Source organism: Amphibalanus amphitrite, unplaced genomic scaffold (assembly GCF_019059575.1).
Source record: "Amphibalanus amphitrite isolate SeventyFive unplaced genomic scaffold, NRLGWU_Aamphi_draft 001422F_arrow, whole genome shotgun sequence".
Lineage (NCBI taxonomy): Eukaryota > Metazoa > Arthropoda > Thecostraca > Balanomorpha > Balanidae > Amphibalanus > Amphibalanus amphitrite.
In genome coordinates, this window is record NW_024882915.1 from 51,897 (window position 1) to 75,746 (window position 23,850).

Below are 23,850 nucleotides of genomic sequence, written 5' to 3' on the forward strand. Positions count from 1 at the left end.
CAGGCCCGTCACGAGCTTTACATCATCCAGTGCGTCTTATTGGCACATTCTGCCTCGGTGGGAATTTCTCATTGCAGGTACACATTCAGTGGAGCATAATGTTATGCCCGAGGAAAACACGCCGCCGTAGATGGCTATACGGGGTCGCCGGAGGGCGTTTTAGGCACACCAGCAGTTCGTCTGGCACAGCCGAGAGCAGTTCGTCTGGCACAGCCGAGGGCAGTTCGTCTGGCACAGCTGGGGGCAGTTCGTCTGGCACAGCTGGGAGCAGTTCGTCTGGCACAGCTGGGAGCAGTTCGTCTGGCACAGCTGGGAGCAGTTCGTCTGGCACAGCTGGGAGCAGTTCGTCTGGCACAGCTGGGAGCAGTTCGTCTGGCACAGCTGGGGGCAGTTCGGCTGGCACAGCTGGGAGCAGTTCGTCTGGCACAGCTGGGAGCAGTTCGTCTGGCACAGCTGGGAGCAGTTCGTCTGGCACAGCTGGGAGCAGTTCGTCTGGCACAGCTGGGAGCAGTTCGTCTGGCACAGCTGGGAGCAGTTCGTCTGGCACAGCTGGGAGCAGTTCGTCTGGCACAGCTGGGAGCAGTTCGTCTGGCACAGCTGGGAGCAGTTCGTCTGGCACAGCTGGGAGCAGTTCGTCTGGCACAGCTGGGAGCAGTTCGTCTGGCACAGCTGGGAGCAGTTCGTCTGGCACAGCTGGGAGCAGTTCGTCTGGCACAGCTGGGAGCAGTTCGTCTGGCACAGCTGGGAGCAGTTCGTCTGGCACAGCTGGGGGCAGTTCGGCTGGCACAGCTGGGAGCAGTTCGGCTGGCACAGCTGGGAGCAGTTCGTCTGGCACACCAGCTGGGAGCAGTTCATCTGGCACAGCTGGGAGCAGTTCGTCTGGCACAGCTGGGAGCAGTTCGTCTGGCACAGCTGGGAGCAGTTCGTCTGGCACAGCTGGGAGCAGTTCGTCTGGCACAGCTGGGAGCAGTTCGTCTGGCACAGCTGGGAGCAGTTCGTCTGGCACAGCTGGGAGCAGTTCGTCTGGCACACCAGCTGGGAGCAGTTCATCTGGCACAGCTGGGAGCAGTTCGTCTGGCACAGCTGGGAGCAGTTTGTCTGGCACAGCTGGGAGCAGTTCGTCTGGCACAGCCGGGAGCAGTTCGTCTGGCACAGCTGGGAGCAGTTCGTCTGGCACAGCTGGGAGCAGTTCGTCTGGCACAGCCGGGAGCAGTTCGTCTGGCACAGCTGGGAGCAGTTCGTCTGGCACAGCCGGGAGCAGTTCGTCTGGCACTGCCGAGTCGAGTTCGACCTGATATTCCGTGCGAACGCGTCCGTGAGCTGGTAATGCGTGCGGCAGTCGGCTGGTGGCCCTTTAAATCACACATGACGGCATTAAACCATTCACCCAGACTTCTAACCTGGATGGGGAGGAGGAGGGGACGGGGAGTCGGATCCGACCCCTCCCCCTCCATATCTCTGGAATCCAATCATCCATCGAACCGTTTGAGGCGGCAGCGTGAACTTTAGCATCTCTCCTTCCACATCAATTTGACGGGCTTTGTGAAAGTTGGAGGCAATTTGACGAAAAAAGATTTGTGGTATTCTCACTTTACTGCCCAAACTATGCGAAATGTTTGGCTAAAATATTGCATTTGGAAAAATCGCAAGATTGCGACTATTATTAAGGTGTGGATCACCATACAAGATACAAAGACATTACATTCAGAAAAAAATGTATCAAATAAATGGCAAATGAGCTGTCGGCTTCGGCCATCATTAAGTTTTACAAACTTGTAATGTAGGATGTAGAAAAACCGATCTGTCCGGTGAGGGTTAAAGTGGTACATCAGAAACAAGACCGTTTTCGCAACGGGTTAACTAGGATACGCACCAAGCTCGATCCGAATTCTGAAGCAAATCACAATCTTGGTAGATAATGCACAGAATCTGTTGGGCGAATTTTCAGTTTTGGATTTATCTCAATATGTAATATAATAGAAATTTTATAAATGAGGCTACCAAACAATAAGAGTAACCTAAGCTGAAAAGGCTACTAAGAATCAACAACGAACGTAATTTGACCAAATAGCCCCAAATGTGAGCCGTGCCAGATATGCCAGATACCTAACCGTCGTGAAAGTTCCGCTAATGTCTGCACGGTCTCCCACTGTGCCGCGTGTAGTGTGTCAAGTTTGGCGCAATGTAAGCGGCAATTACGACGCGGAGTGTGCGGCGTATTCGGCGCAGCTGCGGCGTGACGGCCGCCGACCCCGCCGCTGTGCACCCCAGCGGGTACAATTGTGGCGCGCCGGCGGCGGGCAGAGCCACGGCGCTCAGCTACGCGACACTATGCATGGTTATCCCGCGCCGGGCCAGGGGCCTGTGGTTTTTCGCAGATATCTCAAAAACACCTGTTCTTGCATCTTTTCCGCACATGTTGTGAAAATTTCAGACCCAGGTCGCCTTAGGTCAGGTCACCAGGTCACGCCAAGTGACCTCACCTCAGAACAAAAAATAAGAATGCTCGTCATAGCTACATCGATTGATCGATTGCCTTGAAAGTTTCAGCGATTGATGGACAAATTTATGCAAGGTGACCTTTTTATTTACGTAAATATAAAAGGTAGCTTTCCATGAATTTTGTTAAATAATGGATAAACAAAGTTCAATGTTTTTCGTCATATAAATGTAAACCATCTTAAAAACCATACATTGTCAATAATCTGAAACCAAGGAACCGCCATCGGACTGACGTCCAGTGACGTCACCAGTCCGCAGTGACGTCACCCGTCCGTAGAGTCGCGCGGTCAGCGGGGCGTGTGGGCCCACCTGTGACGTCACCGGCGCAGTCGCCAGCTGACTGGCGGCGGGACCGCTAACGGTGGATCAGCCGGGGCCAGATCACTGAACTGTGACGCGGTAGAACTTATGCGCGGCACTGACAGAGGTTACGGGCAGAGCCGTAACCCTCACCGTAACTGGCTGGTAATGGCGTAGCTTCGCATTTGGGGGGGGGGGGGAGAGAGAGAGCGAGAGAGAGAGAGAGAGAGAGAGGGAGAGGGAGAGGGAGAGGGAGAGGGAGAGGGAGAGGGAGAGGGAGAGGGAGAGGGAGAGGGAGAGGGAGATTGAGAGGGAGATTGAGAGGGAGATTGAGAGGGAGATTGAGAGGGAGATTGAGAGGGAGATTGAGAGGGAGATTGAGAGGGAGATTGAGAGGGAGAGGGAGAGGGAGAGGGAGAGGGAGAGGGAGAGGGAGAGGGAGAGGGAGGGGGAGAGGGAGAGGGAGAGGGAGAGGGAGAGGGAGAGGGAGAGGGAGAGGGAGAGGGAGAGGGAGAGGGAGAGGGAGAGGGAGAGGGAGAGGGAGAGGTGGAGGTGGAGGAAGGAGGGAGTTAATGTAATTCTGCGTTTAAGCCTTACAATGTTTTTATATTTAGGCAGGTATACCTACTAGCAACTGCATCAAATTATTTCATGCTAAAACTTTACCATAAAGCCGACGAGTGAAAGGCGAAAGCAGTGACCAAAGGGACAGAAACCGATCCACAGACCACAGCTGACCAAACAGACACACAGATCCACAGACCACAGCTGACCACACAGACACACAGATCCACAGACCATAGCTGACCAGACAGACACAGATCCCCAGACCACAGCTGACCAGACAGACACACACAGATCCCCAGCCGACAGCTGGACAGACAGACACACACAGATCCACAGACCACAGCTGACCAGACAGACACAGATCCACAGCCGACAGATGGACAGACAGACACACAGATCTACAGCCCACAGCTGACCAGACAGACACAGATCCACAGACCACAGCTGACCCGACAGACACAGATCCACAGACCATAGCTGACCAGACAGACACACAGATCAACAGACCAGAGTTGACCAGACAGACACAGATGCACAGACCACAGTTGACCAGACAGACACACATATCTACAGACCAGAGTTGACCAGAGTGACAGCCGATCCTCCAGACTGCAGCTTGGTGCATCTCCGCCGCGGGGACTGCAGGTGGGCGCATCTCCGCCGCGGAGACTGCAGGTGGGCGCATCTCCGCCGCGGAGACTGCGGCGGAGCACAGAAACGGACCACCACGGGCCGGGGCAGTAACCACTAACCAGTAACCACCGTGAACAGTGCGGCGAGCGCAGCTGTATTGGTCGGATGGAACAGAAGCGAGCCACCACGGTGATGGGGCGAGGGGCGGCGCGGGTGGTCCGGCGCAGTGGCTGCGACAAAACACCTGATATACAGGTAGCACCTGGCGCGGTGCTGTGGCTTTGTGTAAGCAGTATGGTAATTGGTAGCCATCGCTGCAGGGCGTCCTATGGTGAGGAGGTGCGCCCAAGATTCCTGTGTCAATGGTACACACAAGGCACGCTGTGATCCGGATTGGAGACAAACACTGCGATATGACGAGACGAGCCCTATTCCCTCTACAAATGAGCATCATGAACTGGAGGATACTGCCGGACGGGAAGTTGCACCACCGTGGCTATGAACTGCCGAGGCTACTGCCGGACGGGAAGCTATGAACTGCCGAGGATACTGCCGGACGGAAGTTTCACCACCGTGGAGGCTACTGCCGGACGGAAGTTCCACCACCGTGGCTATGAACTGCCGAGGCTACTGCCGGACGGGAAGCTATGAACTGCCGAGGATACTGCCGGACGGAAGTTCCACCACCGTGTCTATGAACTGCCGAGGCTACTGCCGGACGGGAAGCTATGAACTGCCGAGGCTACTGCCGGACGGAAAGTTCCACTGCACCGTGGCTATGAACTGGAGGCTACTGCCGGACGGGAAGCTATGAACTGCCGAGGCTACTGCCGGACGGGAAGTTCCACTGCACCGTGGCTATGAACTGGAGGCTACTGCCGGACGGGAAGTTGCACCACCGTGGCTATGAACTGCCGAGGCTACTGCCGGACGAGAAGTTCCACTGCACCGTGGCTATGAACTGGAGGCTACTGCCGGACGGGAAGCTATGAACTGCCGAGGCTACTGCCGGACGGGAAGCTATGAACTGCCGAGGCTACTGCCGGACGGGAAGTTGCACCACCGTGACTGGATGGGACAAACAGGCAGCTATACTGCAGTGCGTACTGCGTATACCAGTAATATACATAGTGATACACCACCGATGGGTGTACTGTGCTCACGATACACAACCACAGTTGTACTGCATCCGCGATACATCATCAGAAAGGTATACTGCGCCACTGGTACACCACCGGTGGGTGTCACGCACCAGTGACCAGTGATACACCACCCACAGGTGTACTGCGCCACTGGTACACCCCCGGTGGGTGTCACGCACCAGTGACACGCCGTACGTTACGCTACTCCACTGGCCAGCGCTGCGAAACACGCCGCAGCCAGCGGTGCTGACCGCAGCATGGGACACGCTCCTTTGAACACGTGACCGCAGGACACAGTCTCGGTGACCGGTCGGCCGGGACAGGGCGGCGCCGCGTGGGCCGGTCACGTGTCACTGTGCCGCCCCGCTGACTGGCGGTGTTACGAGACACCGCGTGCCACGAGCCGTCACACGCGGCACGTGCCGCACGTGACGGTGGCATGGACTGATCACGTGACACAGCACGTTCGGTACGTGACTTTGTACGGACGGCGCCTGTCACAGAAGGCTCCCGGGTGGTCTCAGCATTCGGCCGCTCCTATAGCAGTCGGTGACACACCAGGGAAATAAGCTAAAATTAGAGCGCTCTATTTATTGCTCCCGCTACTTCACCGTCTCCCATAGGGTCCTGTGTTGAGCTGGTGTCGAGGCTCTAAAAATGACGCCGATTTTTGCACCCTTCTCACAAAAACCACTCGGATCGCCTGGAAACTAATTGTTCCGCTCTAAAAATTTCATGATCGACGGGAAAATGAATGAGAAAAAGATTGGTCCTGAAATAGTTCTGAACTCCCTGTAGAACATATCGAAATATGGCTGCAAACTAGGAGCATGTCCAAATCGACAAAACAATACAAATAAACTTACCGGGATTTTTTTATTTTCCATGCATCTGTGTATGAAATCAGTCGGTTTTTCGGAAAGATCATCTTCTGTTTAATAAATAATCCCACAATTGCAATCGAGAAAAAAAACATTTCCGCTGTGACAGCAGTTTTGGCATTGTGCCAGTAGTGTGGCGTGCGCGGTGCTGGGTGGTCGTCGGGACGGAGTTGTGAGTATTTTCGGTGTTTTAATGGTTGATGGCCATTTGAACCAGCTTTATATTATTTCCTACGAATTTTTGCATCAAATTATTGCTTTGAAAGACCATTGAAACCCCTTATCTCTTCATGAAACACGATCATATTCATCGTCGACGAAAATGGCGCGGGACTCCATGTGCATTCCGATCGAAATAAATCGTAAATTAAATAATATTCGATGATAAGTATCATATTCTAGTGACACATTTTCATAAAATAAGGCATAAACTTTGCAAGGAAGTCAACATTGGATAATTGGGATTCTTATTTTGCTCACATATCCTTGTAGTAGTCAAATGGCTCAATTGTTAGATAAATGTAAGTAAATGTTTTGGCTTGATGTTTGCTGTGAAACCACCCAGCCACTTGCTGGTTGAGTGTTTTCTGATAATTACCTGATAATCATTTCTCCTTTTCCTTAAAAGAAACTAAAATTCCTTTCAAAGTAATCCATTTTTAGGAAAGGCGGCTTGCTCATTGACATTTCATGTTTTTGTTTTGTTATTGCTGGCAGTATTTTGATACAATAATGCAATATGAATTTTTCGCAATAATAAAACCTAAGACAAACTTAGTTAATGCGTCAATCAAACACCCAACAGAAAGATTGTGAGTCCTTGTGACGTGAAGTAGAATATGCTATTAATGTGTTATATAGAATATGCTAATTATTATTTGATACTGATAGCTGAGCATGTGAATTATGCCACAATAAAATTTCATTTTCTGGTTTTGAAATAGCCGGCAGTATTTTACTTCAACAAATGTAATATACATGGAATACATGTTGTTATGTTATGTGAAAAGTTAAATAACAGCCAACAGAAGGGGTTGTTTCAGCAGATAATGTTTGTAAATTGTACCTTATGCATTACCTTTCTTTTCTGCAGGACCATGCTTCCGCTGGGTGGTCGACATTTGCCTCCTGAAGAAGTTGAGCAACATGAAGACTACCAGATGAGGTGTCTGCAGTTCATGTGGAACTCTGCAGACTACAAGTTGTGCCAACCACAACCAAAGTGCTGTGATCATGGAGGCATGAACCTCATGACAACACTTCAGATTTGCAGTTGAACCAAAGTGTAATTCAAACCACCTGTGGCATCTCACTCAATGTGTGAACAGTGTGATTATTGTGCAGTGTTCAGCTGCAATTAAGACATTTATTAGTGACTTGTTTTGCAATTAGCCACCAAAAGCATTTTTGGGCTGGCTGCTGTAATTTGTTGTGCACTGCGCAGTAGTGGTAGTGTTTTGTCACTTGTCAAGTTGTCAGTTGTGCATGTTGCATGTTTCTCTTCCCTCGGCCCTCATTATCAGTTAAGTGGTGAATTGGCATCACTCAGTCTCCCCAGATCTCCATTGACTGTCTGTCAACCGATTCCCGGATGAAAAGTCAAAACGTTAAAAGTAAACGGATAAAAAGTCAAGGGACATTAAGTCAACAGACAGAAAGTCAACATCGCAAGAAGTCAAAGGACAAAATGTCAAATGAACAAAAAGTCAACCTGCCAAAAAGTCAACACGCCAGAAGTCAACAAGCTAAAAGTCAACACGCAAGAAGTCAAAAGACATAATGTCAAAGAGACAAAAAGCCGACATGTCAAAAAGTCAACGCGCTTAAAGTCAACACGCTAAAAGTCAACACGCATAAAGTCAACACGCAAAATGTCAACGCGCAAAAAGTCAACACGCAAAAAGTCAAGACGCTAAAAGTCAACACGCCTAAAAGTCAACACGCCTAAAAGTCAACACGCTAAAAGTCAACACGCGAAAGGTCAACATGCTAAAAGTCAACACGCTAAAAGTCAACATGCTTAAAAGTCAACACGCGAAAAGTCAACACACAAAAAGTCAACAAGCAAATAGTTAATAGGTGCGCGAAAAGTTGATGCGCAAAATGTAGTCAACAGCAAAAAGTAGTCTTCAACAGCAGTCGTTAACTAAGTCGGTACAAGTACGCCGCAGCCCGCGTCTCCGGTCGGCGACTGACCCGCGCCGTGCCACCTGATCCCCGGCCGGCTGCACCGCATAGTTAGTGATAGCGCGTCTCGGCGCGTCCCCGTACGTACCCCGACACTACCGATAAGAACACTCCTACCTATTTTTTAATTTGCTTTAAAAAGTATATTGGGAATGTGAACTTATCTATATAAAGTTGGCGTACTGTGCCTGCTGGTGGCGGGGGGGGGGGGGGGACAGTTCCGATAAGGAGGCGTAGGGCGGAGGCGAAGATGAAGGAGAGGGACAGTAACTGGTGGCCACAATGCGCTATACTTGTCACCTCTCTTTGGACGTCACAGCTCCGAGGTCCTAAAAAATTGTGTTTACGGAGCGAGCGGAGTCTCATACTGAATTAAAGGTAGTGTGCCACCTTTGAAAGATTTCCCATTTTATTTTTCCTAGGATAAGAAGCTTCTGTTTTTACCTAATATCGCAAAAAAAAAAATCAAAAATGGGCCTGGAATAGTGCCTTTTTCGCCTAAAAGTTTATCGGTTTTTAGATATGTATAACAACTGTAGTGGGCTCACCTGCAAACAGGCGTCGGGCAACAATCGCGAATGCGGCGCACTTGTGACAATAAGCAAAGGTCATTATAGTGTTACGACCATACGACGTACGGGAATGAGTTATCAGCTGTCTAATCGTAGACAACACAATGTCGAGCCTTAAACTGTAAGCCCGTATTGGTATTGTTTCTTATATTTGGCTGTCAAACATTATTTATGGTTTGAAATATGATTTTATGTAAAATAATTGATATGAAAAAGCCGTCTTATAAGTTATGACCCCATTTCACAACACGCAAGTGGCAGAAATGACAATGATCAGTTGACGCATTTTTCTTGGCCGAAGTCAGAGCGCGCGGCCCGACGCACCACGCGTATTTGGAAATTCCGACCTCGACGAGCATCAGAAGCCACCTAACAGGCGTGTTCGAAACCGCAGGAGATGATGATGAACGGGTTTATCGAAACTTGATTGGATGAGCATATCGGTAATAGCGATTTCAGTGTGTGCATTTATTGTTCATAGTGGTGTGAAATGTGGTTGGGGTACGACCGACAACCCGTCGGGGCGAATTTCGCACTGGGGTACTCAAAATTTGAAGAATTTAAGACGTTTCCATGAGTTTTGAAGGTATGGATAAGTTCTAAAAATCCGGTTCTCCTTATCTGGGCCATTAACTCCATACGGTCCAAGAAAGCTGGCACACTACCTTTAAGGGAAAATCCTGAGTATGAGCGGCCGGCCGGCCGGCCGGCCGGCCGTGGGGACGCTCTTCAAAAGCTAATATCTTAGGAACGGGACATCCGATTGACAAGCGGTCTTCTTTACTGAATGTCACTTGGACGTAAAAGTTCTGTGGTGTGATGGCCACCATGCGTTCTTGCCAACCACCGCACGTGGCGCGTGGTAAAGTTGGACATTTTTTAAGAACCCCCAAAATTGCAACCTCAATAACGGCACAACGGTTGGGCCGATTGAATTGAAACTCGGTACACAGTTAGGTCTCCATCAGATAATTCATCTGCATGTGTTAAGGTTGGGGTGCTACAGCACGTGCGTACGTGCAGGGGGCGCTCCCAGATCTCGAGAACGGCTGGGCCGATTGCGCTCAAATTTGGTACACGGTTGGGGACCAGCTAGTAGGGTGCAGTGCAAAAGTCAGTTTGGACCCCGCTTGCACGTGCGCACGTGCAGTGTGCCGCTTCCAGATCTCGAGAACGGCTAGGCCGATTGCGCTGAAATTTAGCACATCGCTAAAGACCTGTTAGTAGGGTGCAGTGCACAAGTTAGTTGGAGGTACCCCCTCGCAATTTCGCACGTGCAAGGCCCATCCTCTCGCTCGCTCCGTTGGTCGCCCAAAAGGCGTTTTACTGGTTTTAGCAATCGCATCTCGATAACTTAATTGACCTATACATTTTGATGAAAATTGGTCACCTTAATTGTATGCAGTCCGTACCTTTCGATGAAAATTGGTCGCCTTAATTGTATGCAGTCCGTGAATATTAACAGGTTGTTGTCTGTTGATGCTGATATGAGCGTTCCTTTCAAGGCAGGACAATCCGACAATCACACAATTGCCTCTCGTTCCAACTTCCACCTATCTAAAAGAAACGACGCGCTTTACTATTGTACCAATTGTACCATACAATACGCTTGAACTATAATAAAAGTGTGAAATCGCTAATAGTACCCGTGACGGAATCAATTGATGAGAAACGTCTCCCTACACAATATAGGAAATTTGAACAAGCGAACCTTTCGTATCGATAACATTCCGGGTTACTATATTTGTTGAAATAATTCCAGTAAACTGCGCCTGGGACAGCCAGTTGTCTCGAAAGATCATATAAAGCTGCCTCATGACAACCTTATGATGCGAGCGAGCTCCCACCTAGTACGTAAGTGTCAACGGATGTGTGTCAGATTTCAGCCAAGCATGCCCGTGTGACCAGCTGAGTCGCGGTTGCGGGCCATGGGAATCCCCATCAGTCGCGCAATGGAGGCAGTCTCGCTTCAATGTCCAATGATGCAGGTTATATTGTGCAGCATCCTGCTTAATTGTGTACAGCTGTTTGTAAATATTATCTCATGTATGTAATGACTGATTATCCAGGTGTCATTGACTTTGTCTCTTTGACTTGTCCTTTTGAGTTTTTGGATTTTGGCTTTTTTCCTTTGGATTTTTCGTAATTTGACTTAATGTCCTGTTGACTTTTCGTCTTTTGACCTTTGTCCTCTTTACTTTTTGTCCTTTTGACTTTTTGTCCCTTTGATTTTTTGTCCTTTTGACTTTTTGGACTTTGACCATATGTCTTTTTGACTTTTTGACCTTTTGACTTTTTATTTTGACTTCATGCCCGGTTGACTTGTTGTTTTTTGACTTTTTGTCCTTTTGACTTTCTGTCCTTTAGGTTTTTTGGATTTTGACTTTATGTCCTGTTCACTTTTTGTCTTTCGACTTTTGTCCTTTTTACTTTTTGGCAATTTGACTTTTTGCCGTTTTTACTTTTTGTCTTTTGACCTTAAGTCCATTTGACTTTTTGTCTTTTGACTTCTATGCTAGTTGACTTTTTGTTCATTGACTTTTTGGCAAGTTCACTTTTTATCTTTTGACGTTTTATCCTTTTTGACTTTTTGCCTTTTGACTTTCTTCTTTGTTGACCTTTTACCTGTTGACTTTTAAGATTTTTGACTTCTTGCTTTTGACGTAATGTCTGTTGACTAATCATCCTTTTACCTTTTATCATTTGACTTTTTGTCCGGAACCCACCTAACTTGAGATGGTATTTGCTAATAGTGTCAGAAAAGAAGTGATTGTAGACATTTTTAGGAATATGAGCTCCGTTTCATGCGTGTTCCAGTGGTCATTTTGTCACATGTCCCATAGTGTAATAAATGGAAACTGTTGTTCCCTTTTGAAGGTACTCGCGGATGCAGAAAGCGTTGGACCTAATTATTAAACGCACCCTCCTATCAGCGACGCACGAAATCGACAAATATCATCCTTTTTAGAACAGGAGGAAACGAAAATTTGTGAACATAGCTGTACCTACAACAGTGCATAAGGAATTGAAATTCTTGGAGTTTTTGAAATTCGGAGAAACTAAAGTTGTCGACAGGTATGCCCCCTTGCACGTCAAAGACCGCCTAAAAAACAAACGTCTACAAATGAAGGCAGTATTCGTATGTTCGTTGTAATTGCAGCAGCCTAGCAACATGCATTGCGGTCCGATGGCGAATTACACTCGTGCTCAAAAACTATGCCGGTAACTGCCAATGCACTTAGGTCATAGGTGAGGAGAGGAAGTGTTATGTTATATGTCAACATCATAGAAATGGCTTCATCTGAGCTGTGCCTATTGTACATAATTCAACCAATCTATGCATTTCGTTTCTTGCAATCTACTCATGCTTTCACTCCAGCTTCAGAGTAATCATCCCATATTGTATGTCTTAAGATATTGATTTCTATGGCGGTTTGCAATTGCTAGCCACGTCTCACCTCAGTTTGGTGGCCCCGCATCGGCCCACTCGGCCGCTCTAAAATTGACTTACGGAGGAGGATGGTGGCTTTTATTTTAGCTTCTCCGCTGACTGCGGGGAGCGCCGTCGCCGAGGTAGGAGCAATAATTAGCTTATGTTTGGGACTAATTTCCACGCTTAACTAACATTTTAATGTTATTTTAATTAATTCATGTTAATCTTTGACGCATTCTCTTTCTATTGATACCATCCACCGGTCTGAGAATTACTGCCTTGCTGCGTAAGGGCCGATAAAAGATCACGCTTTTAGGGGTATCTCTTCAACATGGGGCAGGAGCAATAAATAAAGCGCTCTAATTTTAGCTTATTTCCCTGGTATGTCACCAACTGATAGGCCGTCTCCAAGTCGCCCATGAATGTGATGTATACGGCTCTCAGCGCTTTCCACCCCTACCGTTTCTCTGACTTCCAGAAATTCGTAGTATTCTACCGGTCGGGTCAGGGTTCATGAATTTGACCGTTCAAGGTTGACACAGGACCAGGCCTCTGTAGCCGTGCGTCAGACTAGCTGTGTACGAGTCCGGCTGTGTATTTCTGAGGGTGTGTGTTTCTGAGGGTGTGTATTTCTGAGGGTGTGTATCTGAGGGTGTGTGTTTCTGAGGGTGTATCTGAGGGTGTGTGTTTCTGAGGGTGTATCTGAGGGTGTGTGTTTCTGAGTGTGTATCTGAGGGTGTGTGTGTGTGTGTTTCTGAGTGTGTATCGGCTTCTCAGTGTATATGTGGAGCCTGGGGGTGTCTGAGGCCGTGGGCAGCGGGTGGCACACGACGGCCCGCTGCCAGTGTCACAGCCACCGGAGAGGGTGGGTCAGCGGGAGCGGCGCCCCGTCCCGGCCGTGACCCGGCAGAGGTCACACCCCTCCCGGCCGTGACCCGGCAGAGGTCACACCCCTCCCGGCCGTGACCCGGCAGAGGTCACAGAGTCACCGGCCGTGACCCGGCAGAGGTCACAGAGTCACCGGCATGACACAGCCGAGTGTCCGGGGTCGTGCGACCCAGTGCTACGGATATATTTTGCTCTTTGGATGGATAGCTTGCCAACTTATGCTTTCGAAAGCTAAGCTTTGCGCTGTTGAGAGCGCCTGAGCATTGATGTTTTGTTGATGTTTTGAGCATTGTCTGTTTGTGACAGACTGTACTGTTCGAATAGACGAAGAGCGCATGCAGTGTTTGCTTGTGCTAGACGGAAGGTGTTAGCGGGGCAGATGCTGCTCTCTGCAGTATTCAACCGATAGTTCCATACACAATGCAGTTCACATTTAACCCGCGCCCCACTGGGGTCTGCGTATAACACGCCCTACTGGGGGGGGGAGGGCTCTTCATAGCCCCCCCCCCTCCTAACTCTGAAACTACTGGGCCGATCGTCAAAATTCAAACGGCGTCTGATAGCTCCGGAAAAACTGTCGAGCGAAACCTAATTTCATTGCCCTCGAGGTCACCGATGACGTCACAGGTCAGGTCAAATTAAAAATTATTAGCATTTTGGCTTGTTCACATTTTGGGCTCTGGCCGCCGTCTTACAATTCAGATCAAGCTCATTTTTTGTTTATACACTCGTGAACAGATGCTCTAGATACCCTGAGGGTACCAAACTTGTAATTTGATTTTCAGGTCAGAGTCAGGTCATCACAGGTCATGGAAATATTATATCATGCGTCGGTCATGTGCCACATGTTTTATGGTCCATTTGGGCCATAGATTTCGAATTTAATCTCGTCTGAGTCATTTGAAGTCATTTTGAGTCTAATTCAGCTTAGGTCAGGTCACTTTCAGGTCAAAAAAGGTCAAATTTTGAAGTTAAAATTTTTCAACGAAAAAGGCGTTCATTAGATGAAGTTTGAGCTCAGGAACACGATGGTGCTATTTATATTGGTGTTCGATGTCAAATACGTACTGAAAAATTGATTTGAAAAATTAATAATTGTGAGTTTTTTGCAATAATGCGTATAGCTTGGCTTTTTTTGAAAATATTTAGCTAAAAATTGCTAGAGTAAGTCATAAGCATGCGTTCTATCACATATATTCCTTTTTCGAAAAGTAAAAAACTTTTTTGAAAAAATATAAAAAAAAATTTGAATTTCATTTTATAAAATTTCCAAAATTTTCAAAATTTTGAAAGTCCGAGAAGGCAGTTTGGTAGCGCAGTCTATTCTGAGTATTTTCATGCAAAAAAAAATTGGATCTAGCTTAAAAACTGAGCTCTGGGAGCGATTGCCCTGGTTCGATGTTTTGCGTCGAAATCGGCCGAACATGACGTCACTCTGACGTCATTTCCGGCCGACCTATGGTAGCTACGAAGTTCATATTTTGACACAAGGTGTCAAATTGATGCAGCCGAAGGTACTGAAAGTTTGGCGTCGATACGAGCGGTTTGGAAGTTATTGTAGAAAAACTGGAGGGGGGGGGGCTATGAATAGCCCCCCCCCCCCCCAGTGGGGCGCGGGTAAAGAAGCAAGCTAATTTGATGATCGGTTTGTGGGAGTTAACACTTAACTTATGGAGAATGTTTCTAGGTTTGTATTTTGTGGTAAACATGATTCTCTAAAACCGAAGAGAGCTACGATTCCTTGCTGAGAGTTATGACGTAGGTAGGTACTTTTTGCGGCCTTGGGTAAGACGGCTGACATTGGCTGCCTTGCATTCACTGTATCAGGTCTCTGAGCTGGCCGAGCTGCGGGTGGACGAGGCGTGCCGAACCGGCAGGGGCTGCCACCCGCCCGCTGTCTCATCCACCGGACGACAGAGCGCTAACCGGTTTCTGAGCCGGTGGCCGGGTGAGCGGTAAAAACCCGCCCGGACGAACGGAGAGAGGCGCCGTGCAGCTCTCGGAGGTGAGCTACCACAGACTGCACGGAACGCCACAGACCGCACGGAACGCCAGAGAGCTACACAGACTACCACAGACTGCACGGAACGCCAGAGAGCTACACAGACTGCACGGAACGCCAGAGAGCTACACAGACTACCACAGACTGCACGGAACGCCACGGACTGCACGGAACGCCACAGACTGCACGGAACGCCAGAGAGCTACACAGACTCCACAGACTGCACGGAACGCCAGAGAGCTACACAGACTACCACAGACTGCACGGAACGCCACGGACTGCACGGAACGCCACAGACTGCACGGAACGCCAGAGAGCTACACAGACTCCACAGACTGCACGGAACGCCAGAGATCTCCAGAGACGACTGCAGACCCCCCGCAGACCTAAAGAAACCTCCAGGGACTCCACAGACCTCCACAGACCTCCACAAACTACCACAGACTACTACAGACTACTACAGGCCATCACAGACTCCACAGTCCTACATAGTTCAAGTTCAAGTTCGTTTATTCACGTCGAATCCGCTCTCATGCGGCTTTTCACCAACGCACGTGGAAATGGTAAAACGGGAGATGGAGAACACACACTCATCATACATAACTACATCAGAAATTCACGTCATCATCGGGAAGATTCACTACACCGTTAACTATGGCGATTATGTCTGGGTCGCCAGCAGGTGCGCCCTGACTGCTCGTTTAAAGGACGACTGGCCATCATACGTCGCACAGAACTCATTGAATGCATTGGCACCGCTATACACTAACTGCCTTCTACCCGCCTCGGTGCGTATCCGAGGTAGACGCAACCGCTGTGCGTACCGGGTGTTATGGCCGTGATCGTCTGCGGTTTCCATCCTGGATGCGATATTCGTCGGCTGTCCAGTTTGTCGAATGGTTCGCACGATACATATTCTGTGATAACGGGCTAGGTTTGTCGCGCTCAACCACTTCAAATCTTTCAGCACATCGGTCACATGACTGTACTTCCGGCGCCCGCTTATTACTTATTACTCGCGCACTGAAATTCAGTACTCAACTGAATTACATAGACCTCCACAGGCTCCACAGACTACTACAGACTACTAAAGGCTTCCACGGACTCCACAGACCTACACGGACTTCCACAATCCATCACAGACTACTACAGACTACTACAGGCCACCACAGACTCCACAGACTCAGACTCTACAGACTCCACAGACCTCCGCAGACTCCCTAGATCTCCCTCAGACCGGGAGTGAAACCAGAGCCAGCAGCACGCTACGCCACCGCACCGCGGTGCCAGCGGTGGCAGCTTTCCACCGCTGTGGCACCGGCCGCGCCCGACTCAATATCCATCGACCAAGACGTGACTGCTGCATTGTGTGCGGCACAATACTGCTGTGCGCGGCACAAAACAGCACTGCGCGGCACAATACTGCTGTGGGCGGCACAAAACAGCAGTGCGCGGCACAACACAGCTGTGGGGGGGGGGGGGCACAATACAGCTGGGACGGCGCAGCGGCCGGCGTTTGTTCTGGAGAAAGGTGACCGCAAGTTGTGACACACCACGTGTCACTGAACTCTTCTGTCCGTGTCATGACATATTGCATGTCACTGAACTCTTCTGTCCGTGTCATGACATATTGCGTGTCACTGAACTCTTCTGTCCGTGTCATGACATATTGCGTGTCACTGAACTCTTCTGTCCGTGTCATGACATATTGCGTGTCACTGCTGACCGTGGCCCGTGATGAAACTGAAGGGAACATACCGGCGGGACTTGTATCAAGATGAACCGCAGCCGCACTGGCCGGGACTGACTGGGACTGACCGGGACTGGGACTGACCGGGACTGACCGGGACTGACCGGGACTGGCCGGGACTGACCGGGACTGACCGGGACTGGGACTGACCGGGACTGACCGGGACTGACCGGGACTGGCCGGGACTGACCGGGACTGGCACTGACCGGGACTGGGACCGGGACTGACCGGGACCGGGACTGACCGGGACTGACTGGGACTGGCCGGGACTGACCGGGACTGGGACTGACCGGGACTGACCGGGACCGGGACTGGCCGGGACTGACGGACTGACCGGGACTGGGACTGACCGGGACTGACCGGGACTGACCGGGACTGACCGGGACTGGCCGGGACCGGGACTGACCGGGACTGACCGGGACTGACGGACTGGGTAAAAACCGACCAATGATCCCTGACCAGTGATCCCTCTTTGTAACCACGGCAGGGTAACAACCGACCAATGATCCCTGACCACGGCAGGGTAACAGCCGACCAATTATCCCTGACAAAGCAGGGTAACAAACGACCAATGATCCCTGACCAGTGATCCCTCAGGTTAACCACGGCAGGGTAACAACCGACCGATGATCCCTGAACAGTGATCCCTCTGTGTAACCACGGCAGGGTAACAACCGACCAATTATCCCTGACCAGTGATCCCTCAGGTTAACCACGGCAGGGTAACAACCGACCGATGATCCCTGAACAGTGATCCCTCTGTGTAACCACGGCAGGGTAACAACCGACCAATTATCCCTGACCAGTGATCCCTCAGGTTAACCACGGCAGGGTAACAACCGACCGATGATCCCTGAACAGTGATCCCTCTGTGTAACCACGGCAGGGTAACAACCGACCAATTATCCCTGACCAGTGATCCCTCAGGTTAACCACGGCAGGGTAACAACCGACCGATGATCCCTGAACAGTGATCCCTCTGTGTAACCACGGCAGGGTAACAACCGACCAATTATCCCTGACCAGTGATCCCTCAGGTTAACCACGGCAGGGTAACAGCCGACCAATTATCCCTGACAAAGCAGGGTAACAACCGACCAATGATCCCTGACCAGTGATCCCTCAGGTTAACCACGGCAGGGTAACAGCCGACCAATTATCCCTGACAAAGCAGGGTAACAACCGACCAATGATCCATGACCAAAGCAGGGTAACAACCGATCAATTATCCCTGACCAGTGCTCCCTCAGGTTAGCCACGGCAGAGTAACATGTCGAGCTGTCTCAGCAGTCAGCTGGGCCGAACTGGGCCGCCCCGGCCGGATACACACCGATCAGGAAAGTGGCTGCACCGCTCGCCGAATGGACCGAGATTCACACCGGGAAAACAACCGCCCGTGTACATACATCCTGTTATTAACCCGGCAGGCTCATTACTGGGTACTGAGGAAGGTGCAGTTCTGTAAATCATACAACGGGTACACAGTGCAGTTCTGTAAACTGTGTAGCGGGTGTACAGCGCAATTATGTAAATCGTATAAGTGGTTACTGTTTTCATAAGTGGTTACTGCTTTCATATTCTGTTGGTATCATTAATATCTTGTGAATATACAGCTTTGGATTTGTTTAACATTCCTTGTAAGTAAGCGATCTAAACAGGCATAATTATCGTCGTCGTAGTTATCGCAAAATTGTAAATGGAATTGGCTTATTTTTGTCGTTGAGGTGCAGTCTAAAGGAATGACCAAACATCTTTAAAAAATGCGCATGCAAAAATGAACACCTCCGGCAGTCCCTCCCACAATAGCCATCACATTATGCTTCATTGCAAAAAAAGCAACAGCTTTTGAGTTGAGTCAGCAGTGCTTTGCGGTGCTCCACTGCTGCAGACCCTGAGGCGGTCAAAGCACTGTCCGCCTCTGTTCAGGCAGGCGTGACTGCGTCATTGGTGCGCTTTGGCAGTAGGTTTCCACACAGTTTTGCCCCTTTGGTCGTACACGGCATGACTATATCGATAATCACGACTGAGCATTGAATTTCCGACGGACATAGCAGCAGGAATGGGCGCGTTCTTTGTTTTCATTTGCTTGTTATACAGCTTGGAGTCGTACAGGCCAAATATAGGCGAAATACGGCGGTATTAACCTTCCAGGCGGTGGGGGGGGGGGCATATGTTACCACCCTGTCGCATTTTTTGCGTGTGAATAAAAAACCGCGGCGCCTAGCGCCGCGCCGCTTGGGGTAGCTTTTGGTACATCAATTTTGGACAATGTGTGAAATTTTTGACCCCAGGTCATGTCAGGTCAGGTCACCAGGTCAAGTTAACTGACCAAGCCTAAAAAAGTTTGCAATCATGTCCAGCCTGCAGTGTTTGTCAGAAAGGTTTTAAACTTGGTGGATTGCATGATGTTATAGGCGCCTACAATTTGTATATCTCGGATTTTTTATATCCGTGACCTAAGGTCAGGTCAGTGGCGTGACCTTTCCATTAAAAGTCAATGGAGAAAAATGAAAATGCCCCTAGATCCGTGTGTATGTATACATAGGAACAGTCTAAATATTTCAGAATCACAATGATTTGGACCACTCGTGTTGACCAAGGTGTCATTTTTTGCTGATAGCCTCTAGAAAGGTCATCCGAGGTCATTTGAGGCTACAAACATCTTTTTGCCAATAACTCGCGATTGGAAAGAGATAGAACGCTGGGGATGGTCTCATTGTGTTTGTCTTGCCAAGACGCATCGACTGATATGCAACATGACCTTTTCCGGTCAGGTCATGACCTTGACCTGAGGTCAAATTTTCAGGTTGACCTTTCAAGGTCAAATTATACTTCATTCGACGCGTCTCGGCGAGAGGAGCACGATTCTGGCAATAGAAATGTCGTGGCTTTTTGTTGTCAAAAGTTATTGTCAAAAACACTTCGTAAAAACAGCTATTTTTGGAGTTTTTGCCCTCTGGAGGCTAAACCCGTGACCTGAGGTCAATTTTGATAATGACCTTTTCAAAAGAAGAGTTCAAGAGCTATCGATTGCTTTTCCATGCGTTTTTCTAGCTACTATAGTTCCTGAGGTAACGGCATGTTTTCTGAAAAATATAATGACCATTGGCAAATTTTGACCTTTGATGACCTCTGGTGACCCCAATATTGCTCTAAGATGAAAAATGACTGAAATACTTTCACACGTACGCATTGAGAGCTATCGACTGCTTTTTACCGCGTCTTTCTAGCCCTCTTAGTTTTTTTAGTTAGAGGTGGGTAGTAACATATGCCCCCCCCCCCCCCCACCCACTAGGGCGAAGTTGGCTGAGACCGCCACTGCACACTGGTCGGAAACGCTCCAGCGAGAGGCCAGCGGCCTTTCCGCAAAAGTTTTTTGCTTGTTATTCCACAACTAGTGAAGCAAACTTCATAAAACTTTGTATACCTTCTCTGTCATATGTAAGCTATCATTTGGATGTCAAGCACTAAATATATGACGTGAATCTGTTAAGCTATGACGTCATAATTGAGTATAATACAGGATCTAGCACCACTTTAAGTCAACAAGAGAAATTGGAAGCTGCTATTCGGGCACGGGGAATGGTTTCATGCTTGACTTTAGCATTGTTGACTTTGCGTGACGTCATTTATGACGTCACTAAGGCCATATAAGTTTTTCGTCAATTACTCCTGATCAGATGGAGCTAGAGAGTCGGGAAAGCCACCATTGGACTCAGGAAGACCTGCCGAATCGAATGATATGCGATATGACCTCCTTTAACCATTTTCGTGACCTGAGGGGCTCCGACCTGACCTTGACCCGAGGTTAACACCTTAAGTTGACTTCACCCGAACACCAAGTATAGCATTCAACGCGCCTGAGCTAGACAAACACGATTATGCCAAAATCGCGGCAGTGCGACCATTTTTGGGCAAAGTAATTAACCTAAAACCGAGCCCGTGCCTTGTGGCACTTACCTGACCTAAGAGGTCACTGGCTGACCTAAGACCTTAAAATCGGGTAGTACCTAATTTTTGCGTCTTATAACGGCACAAAAGCTTGTTTTTTTTCCGCGAGGCTCTAGCTCAATTAGAGGCGAAACGGCGAGGGAGTTGTACCAGCCCTCCCCGGTCAATGTAGAAAACCAATCGGTCCGGCCAGGGTTAAATACCGGAATTGTGATCTAATGTAAAAAGACGGCCCAAGGTAACCCGACGTCAGTGACAGGTGTCCTATATTTGCAGCGTCTTATATTCACGAAGGTTTCAATTTCCACTTTCTTCAGCCGAGTGAAGGTTGTCAATAGCAAGGCTCTCTAAATGCAAGCCGTAATTGCCACGCAATATGTGGAAGGCTTTTGATGTCAATACATACATAAATGCATAAAAAAACGCGCTTTTCACAAAATTCATAAACTCAAGCGCATCTGTTTTTAATGACCAGTCAACTACGCATGGATGCGTGCAGGCCACACAGGTCAGCGTAAGCCGGGCGCGGCGGCCGAGCCGAAACTGGGGCGGGGCGGGCGGTAGTCGGGTAGGAAGAGCGGCTCCTGCAAATTTTGCGCAAATATGCGCAGCTAGCTTTGATGTTGCCCTGGTGTAAATTTAAATCCTACTTCATCTCACAAAAAATCAGAGTGGAACTAGATGGGACTACCTGTTGTTTCCTTACCTAAACTTTGCAGTTATATTCCAGAATCACTGTAGGAGAGCCTTCATAAAAAAGCTATAGTACATCTTAGTTAGGGAAAAAGTATACCAAAAATTTTGCATTGACCACTCGGCAACTTCATAACGAACATTTTGATGCATAATATGTGGGATTTCAATTTGGTGTCTATCAGCAATAAGACTCTGAATATCCGGCTCAAGAAACCTCTTGCTCCGCGTCAGTTTCCTAGTTCTGGGATACCCCATCTTCGGGGGCTGATTGCAGCTATTTTTGGTCACCTGGATTAGTTTTTTGGCCTAAGTATAATAATTTGGTCAATTTCAAATCGATCTACATAAAAAATAATCCGAAACTCCGGAATCGCCCGTGGCCTCTCGTGAGGGCGTTTCCGACCAGTGTGCACTGGGGCGCGGGTTAAAATGCAGTTGGTGTCACAGGATCCAGCTAATCACAGGTCAGGTATGTCAAGTTTCAGCTCGCTGTCACCGGCGTGTTCGGAGCTATCGCAAACAAAAACTGGGGGGGGGAGAGGGCACCCGCCCCCTCCCCTCGGCCGGGTAGGGTTAACCCAAGCGCCGCCCCTGTTTTTCTTTTTCTTCCGTATGAAGAATAGACCGAACAAACTGATAGTCAGTGGCGGATCCAGGGGGAGGGGCAAAATGGGCATTTGCCCCCCCCCCCCAAACGCCATAATTTTAACATTACGCCTATGGACAATGCATGGAAAGAATCGATAAATTGTTATGGTTTGCCCCCCCCCCCCAAAAAAAAACTGAGCTAGATCCGCCTCTGCTGATAGTTCACATACCTATAATAACAAACATGACTCCCAAGTCCTGGCTCCTAGGACGGTGCCTACAAGACGTGATGAAGACTGCGGTGGACATAATGCCTACATGTAGCGCGGCGTTCTGCCGCAGGGTGACCAGACGACCCCCACTGCGGCACCCACAGCCACAGCCACCGACCTGCCACTGACCTTTCTCCTCCGACATGAAGTCGTCTGAAGTCTGAAGCTGTCAGTGATTTCAGCAGCTCATTACACTCTGGCACGTGCGACGCTATTGCTACGTCCTCTTAGTTGCACACAGCAGCTGAGACTGAGCGGAACACAGCAGAAACGGGCCGCCGCGCCGCTGACAGCTCGTAAGGCCGGTCTGTCGCTGCGCTAGCCTGTCAATATCGCCCTTACCGCTCGGCCGGGTGGCGACAGAGGTGATCTGCCGCCGGCTTTCCAGGCATTGTATGTATGTATGTATGTATTGACGATCAAGAGCAATCCACAATCGGCGTGGCGATTTGTCGCCTTTAGTGCGCACTTTCACCGGCGCGGTGAGCGGCAGACGAGTCGGGAGCTGCTTTGGAAGGTCGGAGATGTTGTTTTGGTACCTTCACTTCTCACGGGCCACTGGGAGCCGGCTCAGGTTTGAGAGCCACTGCGGGGCGGTTAGTCGGTGGATGGCGACCCCAGCCCTGCCGCCCGGCGGGGCTGGACATGCACTGTGCAGTCAGTCTCTGTCTATATAGGAGTTGTTACCACCGGGTGATTCGGCATAGGGGATCCACGGTTCATCCGTCTTCGCTGTCCTCAGGACAAACGGACAAACCCTTCCACCCCCCCCCCCCCTGGCGCTTCCTTTCCGGTCCGGGCGGTTTCCCACCTGGTGGATGAGGCGACGGCCTTTTGCAAAATCATGTTGAAAGCGCAGCAACTTTTTATTTCACGATTTGTTTCAGACATTCTTGAAATCATGGACATCATTTTACGATTACATACCGTTTAGGGCTGGAAGCCGAGAGAACAGGATACAATGAAAAATATACTCAAATATTCAAATACGTTTTCGGTGCAACCAACAACAGCACAGCTCATACTAACGATGGACCTATAGTCCTATACACCCAGGAGCGTGTTATGACCCTGATTGATTCGCTCACGCTCTCGGTCTGTCTCATGTCTGACCGGCCACGGACGGAGCTTTCGGCGGTCGGTCTGCTATATTGGTGTCGTATTTGTTAGCTTAACCCTCGCCGGACCTATTGGTTTTCTACATACGCGCCGGCCGAGGAGGGGGGGAGGGGGCTGGTACGACCCCCTCTCGCCGTTTCGCCCCTGGTAAAGCTAGCGCGTCGCGAAAAAACCGAGCGTGTGCGCCGTTACGAGACGCAGAGATTGGTACCCGATTTTAGGGTCCTAGGTCAACCGGTGACCTCTGAGGTCAGGTCAAGCGCCCCAAGGTACGGTTCAGTTTTTGGTGAATAACTTCGCAAAAAAAAAAAACGGCCGCAGAGCCGCGATTTTGGCAGCATCGTTTTTGCCTTGCTCAGGCGCGTCG

General features: G+C 49.4%; 1 protein-coding gene and 1 long non-coding RNA gene across 3 annotated transcripts in view; one reads left to right on the top strand and one right to left on the bottom strand.

Annotated features, from left to right (window-relative positions):
- The window catches only part of LOC122372949, a 28,412-nt gene extending 10,128 nt beyond the window's left edge, over nucleotides 1-18,284 (top strand). The window contains exons 2-3 of the long non-coding RNA XR_006254955.1: nucleotides 14,933-15,110; nucleotides 18,097-18,284. This is a non-coding gene — a long non-coding RNA (uncharacterized LOC122372949). The remainder of the gene's footprint in view (nucleotides 1-14,932; nucleotides 15,111-18,096) is intronic.
- The window catches only part of LOC122372945, a 58,261-nt gene extending 35,636 nt beyond the window's left edge, over nucleotides 1-22,625 (bottom strand). For both annotated transcript variants that reach the window (XM_043350629.1, XM_043350630.1), the window contains exon 1: nucleotides 22,494-22,625. In XM_043350629.1, coding sequence (XP_043206564.1) covers nucleotides 22,494-22,509 — 16 coding nt within the window. In that variant the 5' untranslated portion in view covers nucleotides 22,510-22,625. The remainder of the gene's footprint in view (nucleotides 1-22,493) is intronic.
- Nucleotides 22,626-23,850: the final 1,225 nt, after the last annotated feature.